This window comes from Hirundo rustica, chromosome 5 (assembly GCF_015227805.2).
Source record: "Hirundo rustica isolate bHirRus1 chromosome 5, bHirRus1.pri.v3, whole genome shotgun sequence".
NCBI classification, from domain to species: Eukaryota; Metazoa; Chordata; class Aves; order Passeriformes; family Hirundinidae; genus Hirundo; species Hirundo rustica.
This window is the reverse complement of record NC_053454.1, coordinates 23,991,457-24,009,910: the sequence shown is the minus strand read 5'-3', so window position 1 is coordinate 24,009,910 and position 18,454 is coordinate 23,991,457. Positions and strand designations below refer to the sequence as shown.

The 18,454-nt window shown below is 34.0% G+C and overlaps 1 protein-coding gene across 4 annotated transcripts in view; it reads left to right on the top strand.

The window, feature by feature from the left end:
- The window catches only part of ATP8A1 (ATPase phospholipid transporting 8A1), a 103,616-nt gene that overhangs the window by 19,476 nt on the left and 65,686 nt on the right, over positions 1-18,454 (top strand). For 2 of the 4 annotated variants that reach the window (XM_040064348.2, XM_040064352.2), the window contains 10 exons: positions 636-709; positions 2,363-2,432; positions 3,029-3,156; positions 6,305-6,416; positions 7,219-7,384; positions 9,555-9,682; positions 12,330-12,407; positions 14,801-14,889; positions 15,419-15,463; positions 18,141-18,213. In XM_040064348.2, coding sequence (XP_039920282.1) covers positions 636-709; positions 2,363-2,432; positions 3,029-3,156; positions 6,305-6,416; positions 7,219-7,384; positions 9,555-9,682; positions 12,330-12,407; positions 14,801-14,889; positions 15,419-15,463; positions 18,141-18,213 — 963 coding nt within the window. The remainder of the gene's footprint in view (positions 1-635; positions 710-2,362; positions 2,433-3,028; positions 3,157-6,304; positions 6,417-7,218; positions 7,385-9,554; positions 9,683-12,329; positions 12,408-14,800; positions 14,890-15,418; positions 15,464-18,140; positions 18,214-18,454) is intronic. The other 2 variants (XM_040064349.2, XM_040064351.2) reach the window with 2 other exon arrangements.

Below are 18,454 nucleotides of genomic sequence, written 5' to 3'. Positions count from 1 at the left end.
GGCCTGGTTTTAATTCAAACTAATAATATATTCTTTTTACCAGCAATAGCATTTTCTGGAGAACAAGAGGATCTTAAATATTTTAGGAAACTATAATCTCTTACAGTGAGGGACATAAACCTTTGAAATTTAATTCTGTATGGTAGATAGTTCAGTGTAAACTGAAATTTACAAAACTGGAAAAAATACAAAATAATTTTTGGCATGTCTACATAGAAAAGGTACTTGTTACCTGGATCTTCAGAAAAGTTGGTGGAAAATCTATGGTTGTGGCTGTTATTTTTTAATTGATGTATGGAGTGGCTAGAAACTTGGTCAATTGAGAAATAAACGTAACACGGTTTTTTATTTACATATATTGTCAGTGTGTTCTGCAGCTTAAAATTTGTGCCTAACAGTAATATAAACCACTTGAGTAAAAATGAAGGTGTTCTAGCTCCTTTCTTTCTGACCTGATTAAAATAGATTTTGAAAAAAATGTCATCAGCATTTTAATTAACATGTATTGTTTGAATAATAATTTCAAACTCTGTCTTTTTGTCTTTGTTCATTTGTTTTGTTTTGTTTGTTGGGTTTGGTTTTTTTTCCCTGTCACTTATTTTTCTGTTCTAATCATTTCAAACTGGGATGTGTAGGTGGCAGTAGGGGAAGTAGTGAAAGTGACCAATGGGGAACATCTCCCAGCTGATCTCATCAGTCTGTCATCAAGGTTAGAATAAAGTAGTTGCACAGGATACGTGTATGTGGGTCCTCATATACCAAATACGAATAACACTGCCATGTTGATTATCTTTGCTATTCACCTTTCTCCAACAAAACCTACATACTTATAAAATTAGAAAGGGTTCTTTTATCAAGTACAGATCATTAAAGCAAAAATACACAATAACACTTCAAGAAGTTAAAATTGTTTCACTCCTCTTGGTTTTTACACTACCCCCATAAAATTTCATCAAACAAGTTGTTGAATAAACCCAGTTAAACACCAGGTTAAATATATGTTTTAAAAGGAATATATGTTTCTACCAGCTCGCTGTTTTCAGCAAAGAATATAGTTTAACATTGGTAGGACTGGTAGAGGACCCTCTGCACAAACTTGGATGTTGCACAATCTCTGCTGCATGTGGTGGCAAAAGCAGCATTGTTCTTGTGTATTGTGACAAACTGCATGTTTCTTAGACATGTCAGCTTAATGCTATTGTCTGCACTCTTTCCACACTTTGTTTTTTCCCTAACCAATCAATGGGCCTGCCTTGATCTAACTGTAACTTACTTTGGAGGTCACTGTAATCTGCTGCAGTTATTGCAATTAAGCATGTGTCTCACTTGAAATGTCTTTGCTGCCTTAGTTTGTTTTAAAAGTGCTTTACAAAAATATTGGTTGGTTTTTACTGTTAACTACTAAAAATGTTAGAATTGTGAAAGTGGCTTACACAGGTGGTTCCATACAAACAGGCTAAATAAAGGTTATTTATATTTTTAGAGAAGTTTGCCAAGAACAAACTCATTCAGTAGCTTGAATGTACCTTATGAAAAATTTTCACATTTTAATGCTTGTACTTTACAAAATTGTGTTAAAAATAGCCTACTTAAAATTATCCTGTAAATAATCTAAAATTTAGTCACTTAACTGTAGCCACTGTTGCATTAATAAAGGAAATTTTAAAAATAATTGATGCTTGAATTTCATACTGGAAGTAATGAAAACACCAGAAGCATTAAAGTGGTGTAGAGAGTAAACCTTTATTCTTTTATTTGATCCTTTCCAGAATCAAAACTTCTTTCTGTCTTAGATTTAAACAGTAGGTGTTCTGTTCTCACACCCAAAAAATGGGAGCTGACTGGGGTAATTTAGAAATTTCTTGGTGTCTGTCAAATAAATAATGAATTCAAGTAGCAATATTCTGCATGAATTTAAAGCTTCTAATTTCTAAAAAAACTTTTGTAATGGCAAAAGAAGGATATATTTCCAGAACTGTATTATGTTGTCCATAATTTAGACTTCTTTTGTAAGAAAACCTTTTGCAAGGAAACTTTTGTATCTTAAACTCCTGCTGCCTGCACTAGTAAGCACTACAAATGCATTACGTTGTGTCCGTATCGTGATGTCATGTGTAAAGATAGAACACTTTTGCTTGGGTACAGGGCTTTTATCAACGTTTCATTTAAGAAAGTAGGCTTCGGCAAACTTCTCTGAAAATGTAAAGTACTGTTAGTTTTTATAGATTTGGCTGTAAATTATTCTGGTTTTGAAGACTTGATAAGACAAACCTGTTTCCATAAATAAGTGTTACAACATTAGAGGAAGCTTATGGATTGTGCCATTATAATTTTGAATTCAGGACTTTTTTTCTCTTAATAGTGAACCACAGGCCATGTGCTACATTGAAACATCTAACTTAGATGGTGAGACAAACCTAAAAATTCGACAGGTAAGAACTTAATTTTTGAGAATATTGCTAATATTATTATTGTCTATTAATGCTTATAAAAACATTTTATTACACTAATGGATGTTTTAGATGAACCTGAAATTTTCATTATTTGAATAAAAAGCTGTAAATTACTGGCATCATAAAAGTGGGGGAATGAGTGGTTACTCCTAAGTCATTCTTTGTTTTAGGGTTTCTCTTTGAGCGTATAGGTAGAAATGTAAGTAGTTTGGTTACTGGCTTTATTTCTAGAGAAATGATGGAGGCAGAGGCACTGCAGTAAGCAGTTGATGGGGGCCAGTAATGTCCTTCAGGGACGGGTAGGGAATTGCACATTTTGACTGAGTGTGCTGTCACTATCCAGGGACACTCTTGCTGAGCTCTGTGATGTATTACAACCCTGTCTTGGTCATGGTATTTTCAGATGCCAAGGTGACTTTTTCACTGTAGCACCCAGTTGCGACAGTAAAGTGTAGCTGGTCCATTTTGCTCCCATAGGGATGATTGTTTTCTGGTCTTGCTATTAGATTTATAATACGTATATTTGTTATTGGATAGTGGTTTTTAATGTCATGACAAATTAATTTTGTTTACAGGGTTTGCCACTAACATCAGACATCAAGGACACAGAAAGCTTGATGCAACTCTCTGGCAGAATTGAGTGTGAGAGCCCAAACCGACATCTTTATGACTTTGTTGGAAACATCAGACTGGAAGGGCATGGGTACGTAAGTACAAGGAAGAAGATCTTGGGAGATTCAGTCTTAGAGTAGACGGCCATGTGTTCTTAAACTACTGAAGTAAAAATATGAATAGTAAATCTTTTTTTATGTATTCTCTGCTAGACTTTACTCTTTTGAAAAGAAACCTAGAAGCATAAAACCTTACTTCTACTGTCTACAACTTGAGTTGTTTTACTAGATATGCTTCAGAAAGCATTAGATATTAATAATAGAAGAGACTGCTAATCATCTTCTGACAGTTCAGGAATATATACCTAGTGACTCACATTTTAAGCATATCATCTGTTATAGAAGCGGAATAGAAATAATTTCTTGTCTTCTTTTTTTCTTTCTTTTTTTTTTTTTTTTTTTTTTTTTTAATCTTCTGTTTGTCTAAGTGTGGAGAGAGTCCATTGCTATATACCCCAAATTCTTGAATTTGGTAGCTGAGAAACATTTAATACCTTAGTTTACTTAAAGTATGTTCCTTAAAAATAGAAAATATGCACTTAAAATACACATGCTTGTATAACTGTTTAAAAATTCTTAAAATACTGAAATGCTTATCAGATAGTGATATCAGAATCCTCTGTGGATTCACAGAAGATTAATTGCTAGTTCCAGAATTGCTGTATCCTTCATTCTCAAAGATTTACAGTATTTCTTTCTTATTTTGTAGGTATTTATTTCTCTATATCCAATATTGTACATGCTAGTGGTTTTAGACTGATACATATATTGCTAACTAATTACTAAATGCCTCTCTTTTTTCGCCCTTAATATTCCATTTTTTATCTAATGATTTCTTACAGATGCATTCCAGGATTTTTCAGTTGCAAGAGTGTGGATCTATTATAATTCCACTGTATTTGTCATTAAGAAGAGAAAAACATTTACCTGTAATTCTTCTCTGAAGGTAATAGTTATAGCAGATCCACACATTCATTCTTCCTCCCTGGCTAGAAGGAAAAAATATTTTCATTTTTAATCTAATAATTAATTTTAAAATTTAGATTAAAAAATAAACATTGAATATGCTGATGGCTATTATGCCTTAAGAATGTGTAGGAGGACGCCATCTGCTGGTCAAGGAATTTTTCATTTGAGAAATTCTATTTTGGAATATTTTGCCTATAGTTCCTATGCAGTAGGATAGTTCCAGAAGTGTGGCTCTGATATAATATTTGCCTTCAGTGAGAAAGAATTGCAGGTAAGTGAGTCTTTTTGGATCTTAGCCTTACTTCAGCCTGAAAAATCCGGGATAGGTTCTTTTTCTGCCCATAATAGAGGGAGTGCAGATTCATCGACTTGATATTTATTTGTACAGATCTTTAGACCTTCCTACCACATTATGTAGGTCCAGCAGTTGTTATTTACACTTTATGCATTACCATCTTAACATACTTGCAAAAGTGATAGAGGATACTGAAAATGTGTCTCTCTCTTCTTTCAATTAATGTAAGTCATTGGAGTGCTATAAATGTTGTATCTTGTTGACCTTTTCAGTTTCTCTTTCCCTTCATGGGAGAGCAACTCAAAAAAAAAAAAAAAAAGTTTTATTTCTTTTGGATACACAGTATTCAAGGAGACAGAACATCGTTACAGGTATTTTGCCTTTTGGCTAAATCTGTGAACTAAGAGGCAAAAGTTTTCCTGCTATCTTTAGCCTTTGAGTGAGCTAACCCTTATCACCAAAGTATGCAGCTTATTATGCTTATGGCTATACAGAAACATGTCAGCTTGGTTTTAGTCCATTAAATTAAATTAGCTAGAGAAAGGAGAAAAATTCTTTAGCCTGTTTTTTTTGAACCTATGACTAGACAGTGGCTTGGTGAGTGGTGAGGGGATTGTGCAAAACAAGGTCATATTCTGGTTATCCAGGCCTAAAATACATGTTTTCATGAGAACATTATTAAAATTTTGGATCAGAGTGAAGTATACTTGTAAATAACAACATTTTTTTGTGTAAGTTTCACACGTGTCTCAGGAATTACTAGCTCCTAATTTACCCTCTGCTAGGAAAGTATTCTAAAAGCATCTTTCCTCATTGAGAACATCCCTTACTGAATACAACCCTAGCATGTTGCTGACATGTCAAAAGTTATGTAAAATGCAAGAGAAATGAGATGTGCTGGATCAGTTTTAAGAAGGCTGAGGCTGGAAAATAAGACACTTGAGATCTCTGTCAAGTCGTTGCACCGTCACTTTAATACAGTGGAGTGTGATCACATTGTTGAGTATCTGTCACATGCCACCTGGTAGATCTGAGCTTTCCATACCCTGACTCTTTGAGCTGCCCAAAATGTTACTAAATATCATGCCTTTTTCAGATGCCTTGTATTTTACATATCAGAGATACAGCTGCTGTCCTTAATCAGTTAATTTTTGATCTTAATAATGTGTTGCTTTCAAACAAGGAGAGATAGTAGTTTTGGGTAAGAATTCCAAACACTAGAGCACTTTTGACAAATGTGAACTGCCAGTTGGTGTTTATAGAAAGAAAAATACCAAAATAGGGCATGTTTGTCTGTGGCAAAGAGTAATCTAAAATTTTTGTATTTTGAGAAAGACAGCTGTCAGAATTTAAGACAATTAAGTGTTTCCCATGTCTTTTGAGGAAATGTTGCTCCTTTATTACACAGTTTTAAAAGAATAGCAGAACAAAATATACCTGGTTTTGCAGTTTAAAGAAGGCACATGAAATATTACTGTGAATGTTAAATAAATGTGTTCATAAAGGATGATAATTTTATTAGAAGAGTGGACTAAGTTGAGAGTTCACAAAATTATTTCATTTGAAAATTGATTTAAAAATCAAATTTTTAAGAGATCATTTAGGAGAAAAATTATAATCATAAATCACAGGAGAATTAGACATTTTTACTTTCAGTATGCTTGGTTAGTAGTACCATTTCAAAATAAATGATAACAATTAAGTGGTAAGTAAAATTTTGAAAATATAATTTCGGCCTGGCTTTTATCTGTCAAGTTTTCTCTTTCAAAACTCCTAAAAAGTTAACTCTGAAAATTTGGTTCTTTTGGTTCTATTAACAACAACCGTGTAATTTTTAAGATATTAGTTTTAACAACTGCTGATTATTCATTGACATTGACTGGTTTAGTATTAAAATGTAAAACTTTTACTTCTAGTACTGTTCCATTGGGATCTGATCAGATTCTTCTGCGAGGAGCTCAGTTGAGAAATACTCAGTGGGTTCACGGGATAGTTGTCTATACTGGACATGACACAAAACTCATGCAGGTTTGTCACTTGGATTTTGTCTGACCTGTCTGTTTTTTACCTTAATTTACCATTCTGTAGTACAGGTACATGTCTTAATTCAATATAGTACTAAAATGTCAGTAATAGAGCATCTTTCCTGTGAATTAAAAGTAATAAAAATAAAGCAATTTCTTGTTATTTTAGTCACTTAGTCTCAAAGTAGTTTTTCCACTAGTAAGCATAGCCATTGAATCTGTGTTGTGCTTTGAAAACTCTTTATTAGCAAGTTCTGTTATCATAGTTTGTCTTTTTTAGTTTTTGACTGTTCCTAAAACTATCCTCTTCTGGGCCTTTCTTTCAAGTACAAAGGTAATCATTCTTGTCAGAAAACAAAATGAGGAGGGAAGAGACTGAAATTACTTTGCCTAATATGTTTTGAAATATCAGAATTGAAATGCGCCTGTTGAGAAGAAAGAATTTCAGATTGGTCATTCATGCCTTACTTATTGCTTTTCTAATTTGTAAAATAGTTACTTGAAAAAGTGTCTCTGTATTAGCATCTATCTTCTATTGCACTGACAAGGTAGATGTACATTAATTTTTAATGTTTACTGTTAACTATTGGTGTTAACTTCTTGTGACACAATTCTAAAGCTCCAATTTATGCATTTATAAGCTGCTTGTTCTGGGCTTTTTTAAGTAAAAGAGCTAGGGCATTTATGATGATGATGTATCTTAGGGAATATTTAGAAAAGGATACGGTAACAAGTAACTTGAAAAGCAAGAACTGTGTTAACTCATCTAATATTTAATAGCCGCTGTTGGTTTTTGTCTTCTACAGAATTCAACCAGTCCACCTCTTAAAATGTCTAATGTGGAACGAATTACGAATATTCAAATTTTGATTTTGTTCTGCATCCTTATTGCCATGTCTTTGATCTGCTCTATTGGTTCAGCTATATGGAACCGAAGACATACTGGAAGAGACTGGTATCTTGATCTAAAATGTAAGATTTAAAATATTACATTAATATTTTAGTATTCCGTTGCCTTTTGTATGTGGAAAGTAGGATGATTAACTTCCTTGCACAGTGTGGTTTTGTTTTTTTTATCAATCTCTCTTCTTTGTTTGTTGACTAAAGTCATTAGGCTAGATATATTGCAGCAAGTATAAAATTTGCCTTACTGTGCTATTTGAGCTCTTGCTGAGTACAGGAAGGGTGAGATGATTTGTTTGTCTCTACTAGTTTCAGGCATTCCATCTCTGCAGCTCAGCAAGGTCTGCATCAGCATTCCACTGGCATAAACAGCTTCCTAGACATCAGACTGAAGCCTCTTTGAGCTATACCATTAGATTACATTTAAAGCTGCAGTGACTTTTCTGAAATTTTAAACTTGCTTGTCTTAGGAAGTGATGCTGTAGCTTTATAATTTTTACTGCATAGGGCTTTAACTAGTTAATATCAGAACTTAATCAACTCCTCCTAAAAAAGATAAAAGAAGCACAAGAGGTCTCATCCGCCATACTCAACTGGGCAGCTGTACGTAAGGGGGATGCAGGGCAGTGTGATGTAACATACTGACAGAGTCTGACCCTCTGTGCAGAAACGAGACCTAAGAGAGGTTTTCATGAATATACTTTGTGGTCAATTATTCATGTTTTCAGAATTTCTTAGGGCCTTTTTCACTTAGGAAGAACCAAAATTGAAACAAAGCTCCTGAGTATAAAGCTTCTGAATGTAGTCAGTAAAGAGGGGTTTTTTGGGGTTTTGATAAGTTCTAAAAGGAAAATCTTGAAGTTCGGATTTGAAGGCACTCCTAAAGTTTCTGTGTCTGCATTTATGACGAACTTTGCTTCCCTTCTTTTTGATGCTGAGAAGGAAACTTTTTTTTTAATTAAGACAATTAACTTTCATGTTTTCCAAGTGAGGTAAGAAAAAGTGAACTAGTTCATAGAATATTGACAATTTTCAGTAATGTCGAAGGAGGGCATTAGATGTGCTTCATCTGTGCATTTTTTTTTCTTTTCTGAGAAATAGAAAAGTTTTAAGAATATCATGGCTATTCTATGGTTAGCACAGTAGTGAAGCAGTTCATAAATTGTTATTATTCCTGAAAAAAGAGAATGAAATAGTGGCCATTGATATTTTGGTTTGTGTGTTCTCAACTGATTATCCAAGTCAGTTTATTGTCTGATATATGTCCCATGACTAAATTAAATTGGTTTGGGTTTTGTAAAATATGTCCTTCAAAGCTGTATTCAGCATATAGTTGTTCTGATGCCAGATGCTTTTAATATGTAAGAAGCGTTTTATTGCCCTTTCCCCTTAGTTAGTTATTTTTTTAGCTCCCTGGTCTTTTAGACAAGTACTTCATTTGATGCTGGAATTGATATTAATGAAAGTCTCCAAAACCTTCTTTCCTGGATCTTAGAGTAATAACCAAATCCACATTGGACAGACAGTGAAGACCTATCTGAGACTGTTTTTCTTTGAGATACCTTGAATACAGCTAGGCAGGCTCCATCTTTTACCCTTTTGCTGTACTGCACAGCAGACTTTTCCATTCTCATCTTCTCTGAGGTGCAACTATTTGTTATCTTTAAAGGAACTTAAAACTTCAAAGCAAAAAGTAGTATAAAAATACTTGTTTTATATGTTAATATTCACATTTCCATTTTTTTAGGACTTTCATTAAACTCTGTAATTTCATATCTTCCTTCCATGGGGTGTGAATTTACCTCTTTCATAGCATTTTGCTCTGTTGAGGGAGAGTATATGATTGTGTGAAGGTGGATGGAGAAAAAATTCATTCCACTATATTTTTCCCCTTTCAAAATATAAGACTGTAATATTTTGAGTTTAGAACTGGGTTGTTTATATAGATATTCCCAGATTTTGATCTTAAAATGTAGCAAAAGAGGGAATGGCTGGTAAGTTTGCTCTTCAGAAATTGGAGATGATTGCAAAGGTCACCGAATTTGAACTCTGCGGTTACAATAGAGATCCTTAACTCTGAGGAAGTTCTTGTATGTAGGCAAGTGATACTGTAACTCCAGAGATTCTTCTTAGAAGACTTCAGAAATCAGCTATTAATGCAATATTTTGAATATGCTGCATATATATACTTCTAACTACAGTCTCAAATATTTATTTGATTACTTTGGTTTTTTGGCAGATGGTGGAGCAAGCAACTTTGGATTGAATTTCTTGACTTTTATCATTCTCTTCAATAATCTTATTCCAATCAGCTTGTTGGTTACACTTGAAGTTGTTAAATTTATCCAGGCGTATTTCATAAATTGGGTAAATATTATTTTTCTAATATGCATTGATTTCTAAAATCAAGTGGTTCACAAGTCAGTGAAATGATGGATTGCTTGTCTACGTATATGTACATTTTTTTGTCAGACTTTTTCTAATGTGTTCATTTATTATTAGTGGAATATGAGGAGGTAATAATAAATTATTTCATTTAGTTATGAATAAGTAACTCCTATAGCTGCACCAGATAGATTTTTATAGCATATTTGTTGTGATCCACTAGTTGTGGAGGAGGAAAGTGAACTGTCTGTGGATTGCAGATAGAAACTTCAGGTTCGAATATTCCCCAAAACATGATTAAAAGGAAACAAGTTTGAATGTTGATGCCAAAAAATTGATACATTTTATTTAACAGTAAATGAAAGAGAAAGAAGGAAATAGTAAAAGGGAGTGGGGGCGACAGGAAGAGTGAGAGAGACAGATTAAGTGGAAATATATCACCCCTCTGTGGGTCCCAATGGCGTGTTGTTGGTCCTCTCCATCTGGTCTTCTTGGTGGTGAGGTTCCCCCTCCAAAAAGCATAGAATTCAAAGGATTAATATTTAATTAACCAGGCTATTTTGGTCCACGTGGAAATGTCCAGGGCAAGTTGGACACTGTTTCTGGCAAGACTGTGGATCGGTTGCTTCGTTTTGCATCACATGTAGTGCTCTGAGGCAAGGCCGTAAGAGTGATATGGGGAGCACTTTGGGGGTCTTTGGTGAGTGTGACACCCCCTCGGCTGCACCTCTCATGAACATCCTGTGGATTTGGCTTTCCTGGGGTGGTGGGAGGTTGTTTCACAGTTGAGCCAGTTTGTGTGACAGAAGATGGGTGTTCCCTACCTCTGACCAGAGGTTGCACGACACACCCAGGGCCCTCCTACTTCCCTTGGTTGGGGGGCGATTCTGTGAAAACGTGGCAGAAGGAGATAAGATTGAGAGCTAAGGCCTCCCCCAGCCCAAAGCTGATGATTTTTGGGACAGCTGCTGGGCTTGGCCCTCCTGTGGATGCTTTCCCAGCCTTATCTGTTTCTTCCCAGACCTGAGATGATTGAACAAAAGTGTCACTTTATCTTACCTCGAGTTCTCTTAGGCAGCTTAACTCACAGACCAAGGTTTCACTCAGAGGGCCCACTCAAGGTGGGCTTTGGTGGTGCAGCTTTTCACAACAATGTTTAAGCCATGAACTATACCATTTCAGTCTCTGACAGTGTTTTTGTGCTTTTTACTTTCTCATTATTGATATTCAGGTATCATTTTCATTCAGAATGATCAGAAGAACGTGTTTTGCAGTGTTGGGGAGTTTTGTCCAGTTTCATATTTTCTTTCCAGACTTTGGCATTTTGCTTTGGTATTTTGCTTATTATTTTTTTTTCAAGCATAACCCTAGTTTAATGGAGTGGGATTATTGTAAAAAGGCAGTGTCTGCTAGTATTACCACTTATGAAATATATAAATATCAAATATATAAAGAACATTTTGGCATTCTTTAATTATTTTCTCCATAATTTATAAATGGAGAATTCAGAGGGGTTTAATCTGATGAAACGGAGATAGGAGTGAGCTGTTTTCCTTAAAGCCGTGTAAGCATGCCTTCCATTTTTCCATTTTTTCCGAAAGTAAATTTATCATAGCATTCTGAACACTTTAATCCGATTCCTTGACCAAATGTGTGAAATAGATTTGTGACATATTTCATGGAGATATAGATAAGAATGCATGTGAAGTAGCAGGTGAAGCATATGGGTTTTTTTAAAAGTTAAATACTTTTGTGAGCAGTCAGCTGGTTTCAATTTCTTAATTTTTTTTCGTGCTGTAAAACAAACTGTTAACAAATTGGAGAATGCAATGAAATTCTTCCTTAATTGTCTGTATTTTAAAATAAATATTCAACAAAGACCCGTCTTGAATGTGTAGATTGCCATTGTTAATACAAGAAATCAGAAAGGCAGTTTTACCTTAACTTCCTGCCCCAGTTTCTCATTATGAGGGATTATTTGCCTTTAATTTATCCTAGTCTGGGACTCTGGACATTTATCTTAAGTAATATTTCTCTTTATGTGTAGATTATATTTGTATGGAGAAGTTGGTCATCTGCAATCTGTTGCGCTATATTACAATGTTTGACAATGTTTTAAACTTCTACAGTGTTTAAAAACAAACTCTGATGTTTATTTAACAAGTAAGAGGAAAAGAACTCACAGCATGTGAATTGTATCTTACATTTATTGTGTATTCTCAAATTTGTCTTCATGTTTTTATCTCAAGATATGTTTATCTTGCTATTTAGAAATGACTGGTTGTGCATACGAGTAGGTTAAGACTGACTTCTCCCTAAGAGTTACAGTGTAGTGTTTCTGCTTGTTGCTAAAGTCATTTTTAATACATGGGTCAGCAGTTTTTCAGTAATACTGATCACTAGAAGTAATCATAGCAGAGTCGCCCATGAGAAAATCTTTTTTTCCTCTGGGGACTCTTGGAAGTGATCTGATAGTATCTGTGACCTTACCATGTTGAAACAATCTTAGGTAGATCTATTCATGTTTGGTCTTTCCTTCTACACTTAACTTTTCTATTTATGTGGGAGATCTTCTGTAAGAAGCTTTCAAGACTGATTTTTAGATATATGTACTTTTTTTTATCTCTAGGACATAGACATGCACTATGAACCTACAGATACTGCTGCGATGGCTCGTACTTCCAATCTTAATGAAGAGCTTGGCCAGGTAGATAAGAGTTACTGATTCTAACTCTGTACTGAAATTATTCATGTGAGGATTTATTTCTAAAAAAATATATTCTTGCTTTATTATTTGCTTATTTCTATTCTTTGTTTTGTCAGATGTTTTTAATAATACTGTGCATTGTGAGCGATTTAAAACCACTATTACATTAACAATCTCTATCAGTGTGTATGTGGTAATCACAGAAGGTTGAACTGTATCAATTAAGTTACAAAATCCAAGGAATTTTGAGCATTAAGGCTGTCTGTCACACAAAATTTAGTCTCAGTGTATACACTTACTATAATACGTGTCTTCAGCATGTCATTTTTTTTTACATGCTCTGTATTGCTCAGAAGAGACAGTGAGTATCTTAGCCAGTTGAATCACAGTTCTATACATGTCCTCTTTTCTTGCCACTAAGGACTTGAAGACGTGAGTGGGGTCTCATAGCTCAATTAAACTCTGGAAATTTGGGCTTAATTCTTCTATGTGCTCTGAAGTTCTCTTTTAATACTGTAAAATAAGTTTGATTTGTCGCAAGACATCACTTGCTATATGTTGTTCATAATTAGGAAGTATGACTTAGTACAAATGTGCCAGGGCAGAGGGTGTGCTTCGGGAAGAACTACACATGGTATTTGCTCTTTCAGTCAATTGTATTTGCAGTCTGGCTTTAAAAACATGCTCAGCTTTCTGGTACACTTGTGGTGAGCAACTCTTGCTGTGGAAAATAAATTACATGTTCATTTAATGGAGTTGTATTATGAACACAAGTATATATAGTCTTGCATTTCCCAACCTAGAAGTTTTCATAACTAATTCTTTGTTTTGCATGGGAATGTAAAAGTTGTCTCTAGCTTCCCAAAACAAATAAATAATAACTTGGGTTTAGCCATATAGCAAAGCAGTCTTAGGGACTAATACTTAAGAGATGTCCCTTTTGGAAACACTGGTTGAAAGATAACATGTTCTATGACTGTTCTACACAGCCTTTGCCTGCTGGGTTTAACATGTATGTGCAGAAGAATTTCTTTTCCTGACTTTGAAGGGGAGTACAAGCTCCTATAGTGGAGAAGAGTCTTTGTTGAATCTTAGCTTTCCTTCTGTTTCATTTCACACTATCTGTTTTTTCTATCTGTGCAGCCTAGTTTGTTATTCACATTCTCAGACACATTCTTTCCTTTAGACTTCAGTAGTTTTTGTCTTCATTTCTTAGGATTCTCATCAAATTCTCCTTCACCATCAAGAGCTAGTCAGGTTTGGGATCTCCACTTTCTTTTTTTTTTGACAGATTCTTAATTTGTGCAGATTTTTGTAGGGGGACCAAAGGACTCTACTAAAAAGAGCAGGTTTCTTCTTTGAAGTACATGAGGGTTTCACATAATAAAGAGATTTCCCCCAAGAGATCTTCAGGTTTTAAGAAAGGCAAAACTTTGGTGTTGGGAAGAAAAGGTTGAATTTTCCTAGCTGCAATTCCCACTTTGCCACTGTGCCCACACACAAAAAAAAAAAAAAAATACACAGTTTGCAGCATAAACCTGACACAGAAAGATTTCTTCTAACTGCTGGTTTGGCTGAGACATAATTCCTCAGAAATATTTTTACTAATACATAGCTTTATTAGTCCCAGGTATAATGCAGTTAATTCCTAATTAAGGATCCTTGGATTTTTTTTTTTTTTTTAATTAAAAGCAAGTTTGAATTTTAATTGAAGTTTAACTGTGACTCACATAATTTGTGCTTCATCACAGACGACCTCATTTCTTCATATATTAACTTTTTTCGTAAGGTTAGGTTTAAACAAAATGTAAAAATATCATAGGTACTTCAGCTTTGAATTTTAAAATGCTTTACCTTGTAGTTTCTGGAACAGAAGGGTTTATAATGCTAGGGAAATAGGAGATCTAGAGTAAGCAGAAAGGAATGTATTTCTCCTTTTCCTGTAATTTGGCATTTCTGAACCGTTGTGCTTTTACTAACATTTTGGCTTTAAGAAGATATTTCTATGTCAAAAAGATTGGTTTAGAAATGCATATAAATACTTTTCTTACCATATTGCTTTCTGTCCAAAGTTTAATGTTTTACCGGCAGTCATTGATCTTCACCAGTTTCTTGGGCTTCAACAAAATACAGAGTTAGGGATGGCTAAGTACACCACCGAGCACTGAAGAAAGCTTAAGTGTCCTGACATCTCAGTTGATTGATTTCTTTGGAAATGGGTACAAAGGCTGTGCATCTGCCAGGCTTATGTATTGGTTTTGTTGTTGGCTTTTTTTCTATAAACTGTGAAAATTACAGGTAAAAATATTTCATGTATTGGTAGTCATGAAATGTACTAGATATGTCACTAACTGCTGAATGTTAATGTATCATGGATTTTATCATTTGTTTAGGTCAAATACATATTTTCTGACAAAACGGGTACCCTGACATGCAATGTCATGCAATTTAAGAAGTGTACGGTCGCAGGAATTGCATATGGGTAGGTATTTTTATATCCTTCTTCATCTATGTGCCTCTGCCTATCATATGTACCTGTGCATTAATACTGTTGTTAAAAATAAACTTACACCTGAAAATATCTACAACTCAGTCAGTTTTTTGTGACTAAAAAAGGTCACTTGTAAGAGACAGGATCACTTCTGTCACGACATCTCTTTTTGCAAAGATGAACAGAAACAAAGTTGAGATACCACAGGCTTTCTGCTGTAAAGGAACTTCAATATGCATGTTTTTGCCATCATTTACCCTGTTTAATGTTGTTACAAACAAAAGCCTGAGGGAGACTTCCAAAAACTTGGTTTGTTATGGTTTATGAAGTCTCAGTAGAAAGACCGTATTTTTTCAATTTTCACTGCAATCTAGGCACTAGCAAAACAGTTGCAAAACGGGGTCTTTTTGGTAATTTTGTTTTATTAACTAACTACTTTTTTTAACACGGGATCCATTTTTTTAGCATTTGTGATTCTTTCTACTCTTCCTGTTCTATTTTTCCCTTGCTTCTTGTGCAGCCATTGCCCTGAGCCTGAGGATTGTAGTGTTGCTTCAGATGATTGGTAAGCTCTCAAAAATCATTTAGCTTCTGTTGTTTCTTGAAGATTCAGGTTTAAAAATACTGAGCAATATATTTAGAGATGGAGCTAAATGTGAGATATTTTACTGCTTGGAAGTTATTTCAGCATTGAATTCACGCAGACTGATCATCTTACACAGTTATGCTGTCCAAATTCTATGGCATTAGGTTGCATACTCTGGAATAGAATCTCTAATAAGAGCCCTGAAATAATACTGCAGTCATTCTACTGACAGTCTGGTGCAATTCAAAATTACTTATTGGAGAGAAAGTTTTTGTCATTTATTGCAGGAGAGAAAGTTTTGTCTTTTATTACATATCTGGTACTATGGTAACTTTAATCACACTTCTCTACTGTTAGTCAGTAATATGGTAGTAATAATCAAAAATAAGTTTAGAAAAAAAATCCATATTTGAGACTGAAAAATATGTAATGTTATTGCTTCTATTTTACTTCCTACAGATAGTTTTAGAATATTAGCACTAAGTAGTTCTTAACTGCAACGGAGATAAGAGCACCCAAATACACTTGGGCCTAACATTAATGTCTTAATGGGAACTTCAGGAAAGAAAAGTTCTGGCTTACTTTCTGCTGTCATCTACATGAAGTCTTGTGCTTCTTCATCATACTTTTCTTAAACTAAATATTTGCAATACCAAATAAATACCAAATTGTAAGCTGGGATACATTACAGAAAAAGATGTCATTTACAGTCTTTAAATTATCACTATTTTATTTGTTGAAAGTGACAGTAAGACAATGGCACACAAAATTGGAATGTTGTCATGTTTTGTAAACATATGAAGAAAAAAAAATCTTTGCTAAATTAGCATTAATAATTCTTCATTTAGATTGGAAAAAAAAGAAAAAACAAACCTTGCAAAATTCCTCCTGCAGCACAGAAAATGTAGTACACATGCATTCCCCAAAATCTTACCTTATCTGAATATCATCATTTGATGTAGAAGGAAAATGTTTCCTAAAGATGCATAAATGTGCTTAGCTGCATACAAGTAATTAAAACAATTACATGAAATTAAGCGTGCTTGCCTATAAGCCATTAACGAAAAAAGACTGGGTTTGGCTAACTCACATAAATATCTTTACAAGCACATCTGAAATGGATAAACTGATATCTGAACAGTAGTTAAAAAAAAAAAAAAAACAACCTCTTATAGGCAAAGAATATATTAGAAACACTTATAAAATATGATACTTGAAATTTCTTGGTATATAAATCTATTGCAATTAATAAAATCTGTTTGTGCCAGTAACATTTCTAGCCCTAACATGACTAATATACTAAATCCCAAATCTTTTTATATCTTTTATATCTTTTATTTTGTATTACAAAAAAATGTTTTCCACTTTGTTACAACTTACACCTGCAAATGTTTTTCCGTATTTTAGCACTGAGAATCTGGAAAACTTACATCAGAAAGCTTTAAGCAAATAAAGCTTAAAGCTTAGGCTCTAAACAAATAATGTGTCTGAAGGTCTTAATATGTGGCACTTCAAGATCTATTTGCTTTGCATTAAAAAAAAGTCTTGGTGAAAAGGAATGCTTCAAATTTTTCACTTTAATTATACTTAGAAAAAGTAGCTAGCCCTTCTTGCATGGCTGTGCAGAGGTGGTTCTGCATTTTATATTCCTCTATGGTAGTTACTGCAGGACTAAAAGAGCTCACTTTTGGTTTTCATAGAGAATCTTTAGACTGCCTTTTATGTATATGGCTTATTCTTCAACTTAAATCACCAAATGTATTTATTCTTTTGTAAGATTATGTAATCCAAAGCAAGACCCAAAGTAAATTTAAAAAAAAAAAAAAAATCCTTCAATTGGATTCACTTTTCAACACTGTTTTGTTTCACTGAGATTCAAAATCATCTAGACTGTCTTAACACTTAGTTGTAGTGTCAAGACTGTAGCTGTAGTCAGCTGCAGTAACAAATCTTCCTAGAAGTATCTACGTTTTTAAGCTCTCAGATTCAGCCAGAATATTTGTGCAATTTGGGAGATGCTAGTGTATTACTTTATTTCTCCAGAACCATTGCATTTCTTAAGTCTGTACTTCACCATTATCATTGTGTCTTATCTTTCAATTTCATATGTTCCTTTTGAACACCATTATTATTGTGTCTTATCTTTCAATTTCATATGTTCCTTTTTGATCATGAGTAATAGAAAGCAAACCTTCTGCATGCAGACCTCTCTGATGTCTGAACTCATTTATTTACCTTTTTCTAGACTGGCTTTTCTGCAAAGATTTAGAAACTCATCCCAAAACTGCTAATTTCTTGATGAAATGTGATCTCTTCGGACATACATATTTTTTGTGTCCCTTCTATAATCTCATTCTAGAGGTCAGAAGACAAGACGCCTTAGTCTTACATTGTGGTTATATTTTTACTTCTTCCTTCATTGGTTGAATTCAACAGGGAGGCTTTGCTGGATTTAAGTGTATATAAACAAAGGTTTCTTTAAATAAAATAAACTTGGGAAATGTGAAACAAGTACCATTTCAATTCTTTTTCTCACAATACATGATTGCACCTTTTATTTTAGCAGCTATAGCCCAAAACTTCTGTTTCGATGATTTGTATATAAACTGTTAAAATCATGCTAACAGTCATCTCCTTTTTACTCAATTATTTCCAGGCAAGGCCCACAAAATGGAGATGAAAAAACATTTAGTGATGTATCATTATTGGAGAATCTTCAAAACAACCATGTAAGTTATGCAGAAACAATTATCATTGTTTTGTGAGATGAAACCTTTGCTCTCAGTAATTCAAAAGATTATGTCCTTTGAGGGAAAATAAGTAAATTGTGTATTTATACAAAATCAGCGTGACCTCATGAATATTTTTGTAATTGTTGCTGATATATGTTCATCCAACCCCTTTTTTCTCCTCTCCTTTTTTGTTTTGATGCTATAGTTCAGATGTTATGAGTTTGAAGTAGTCTTGTGT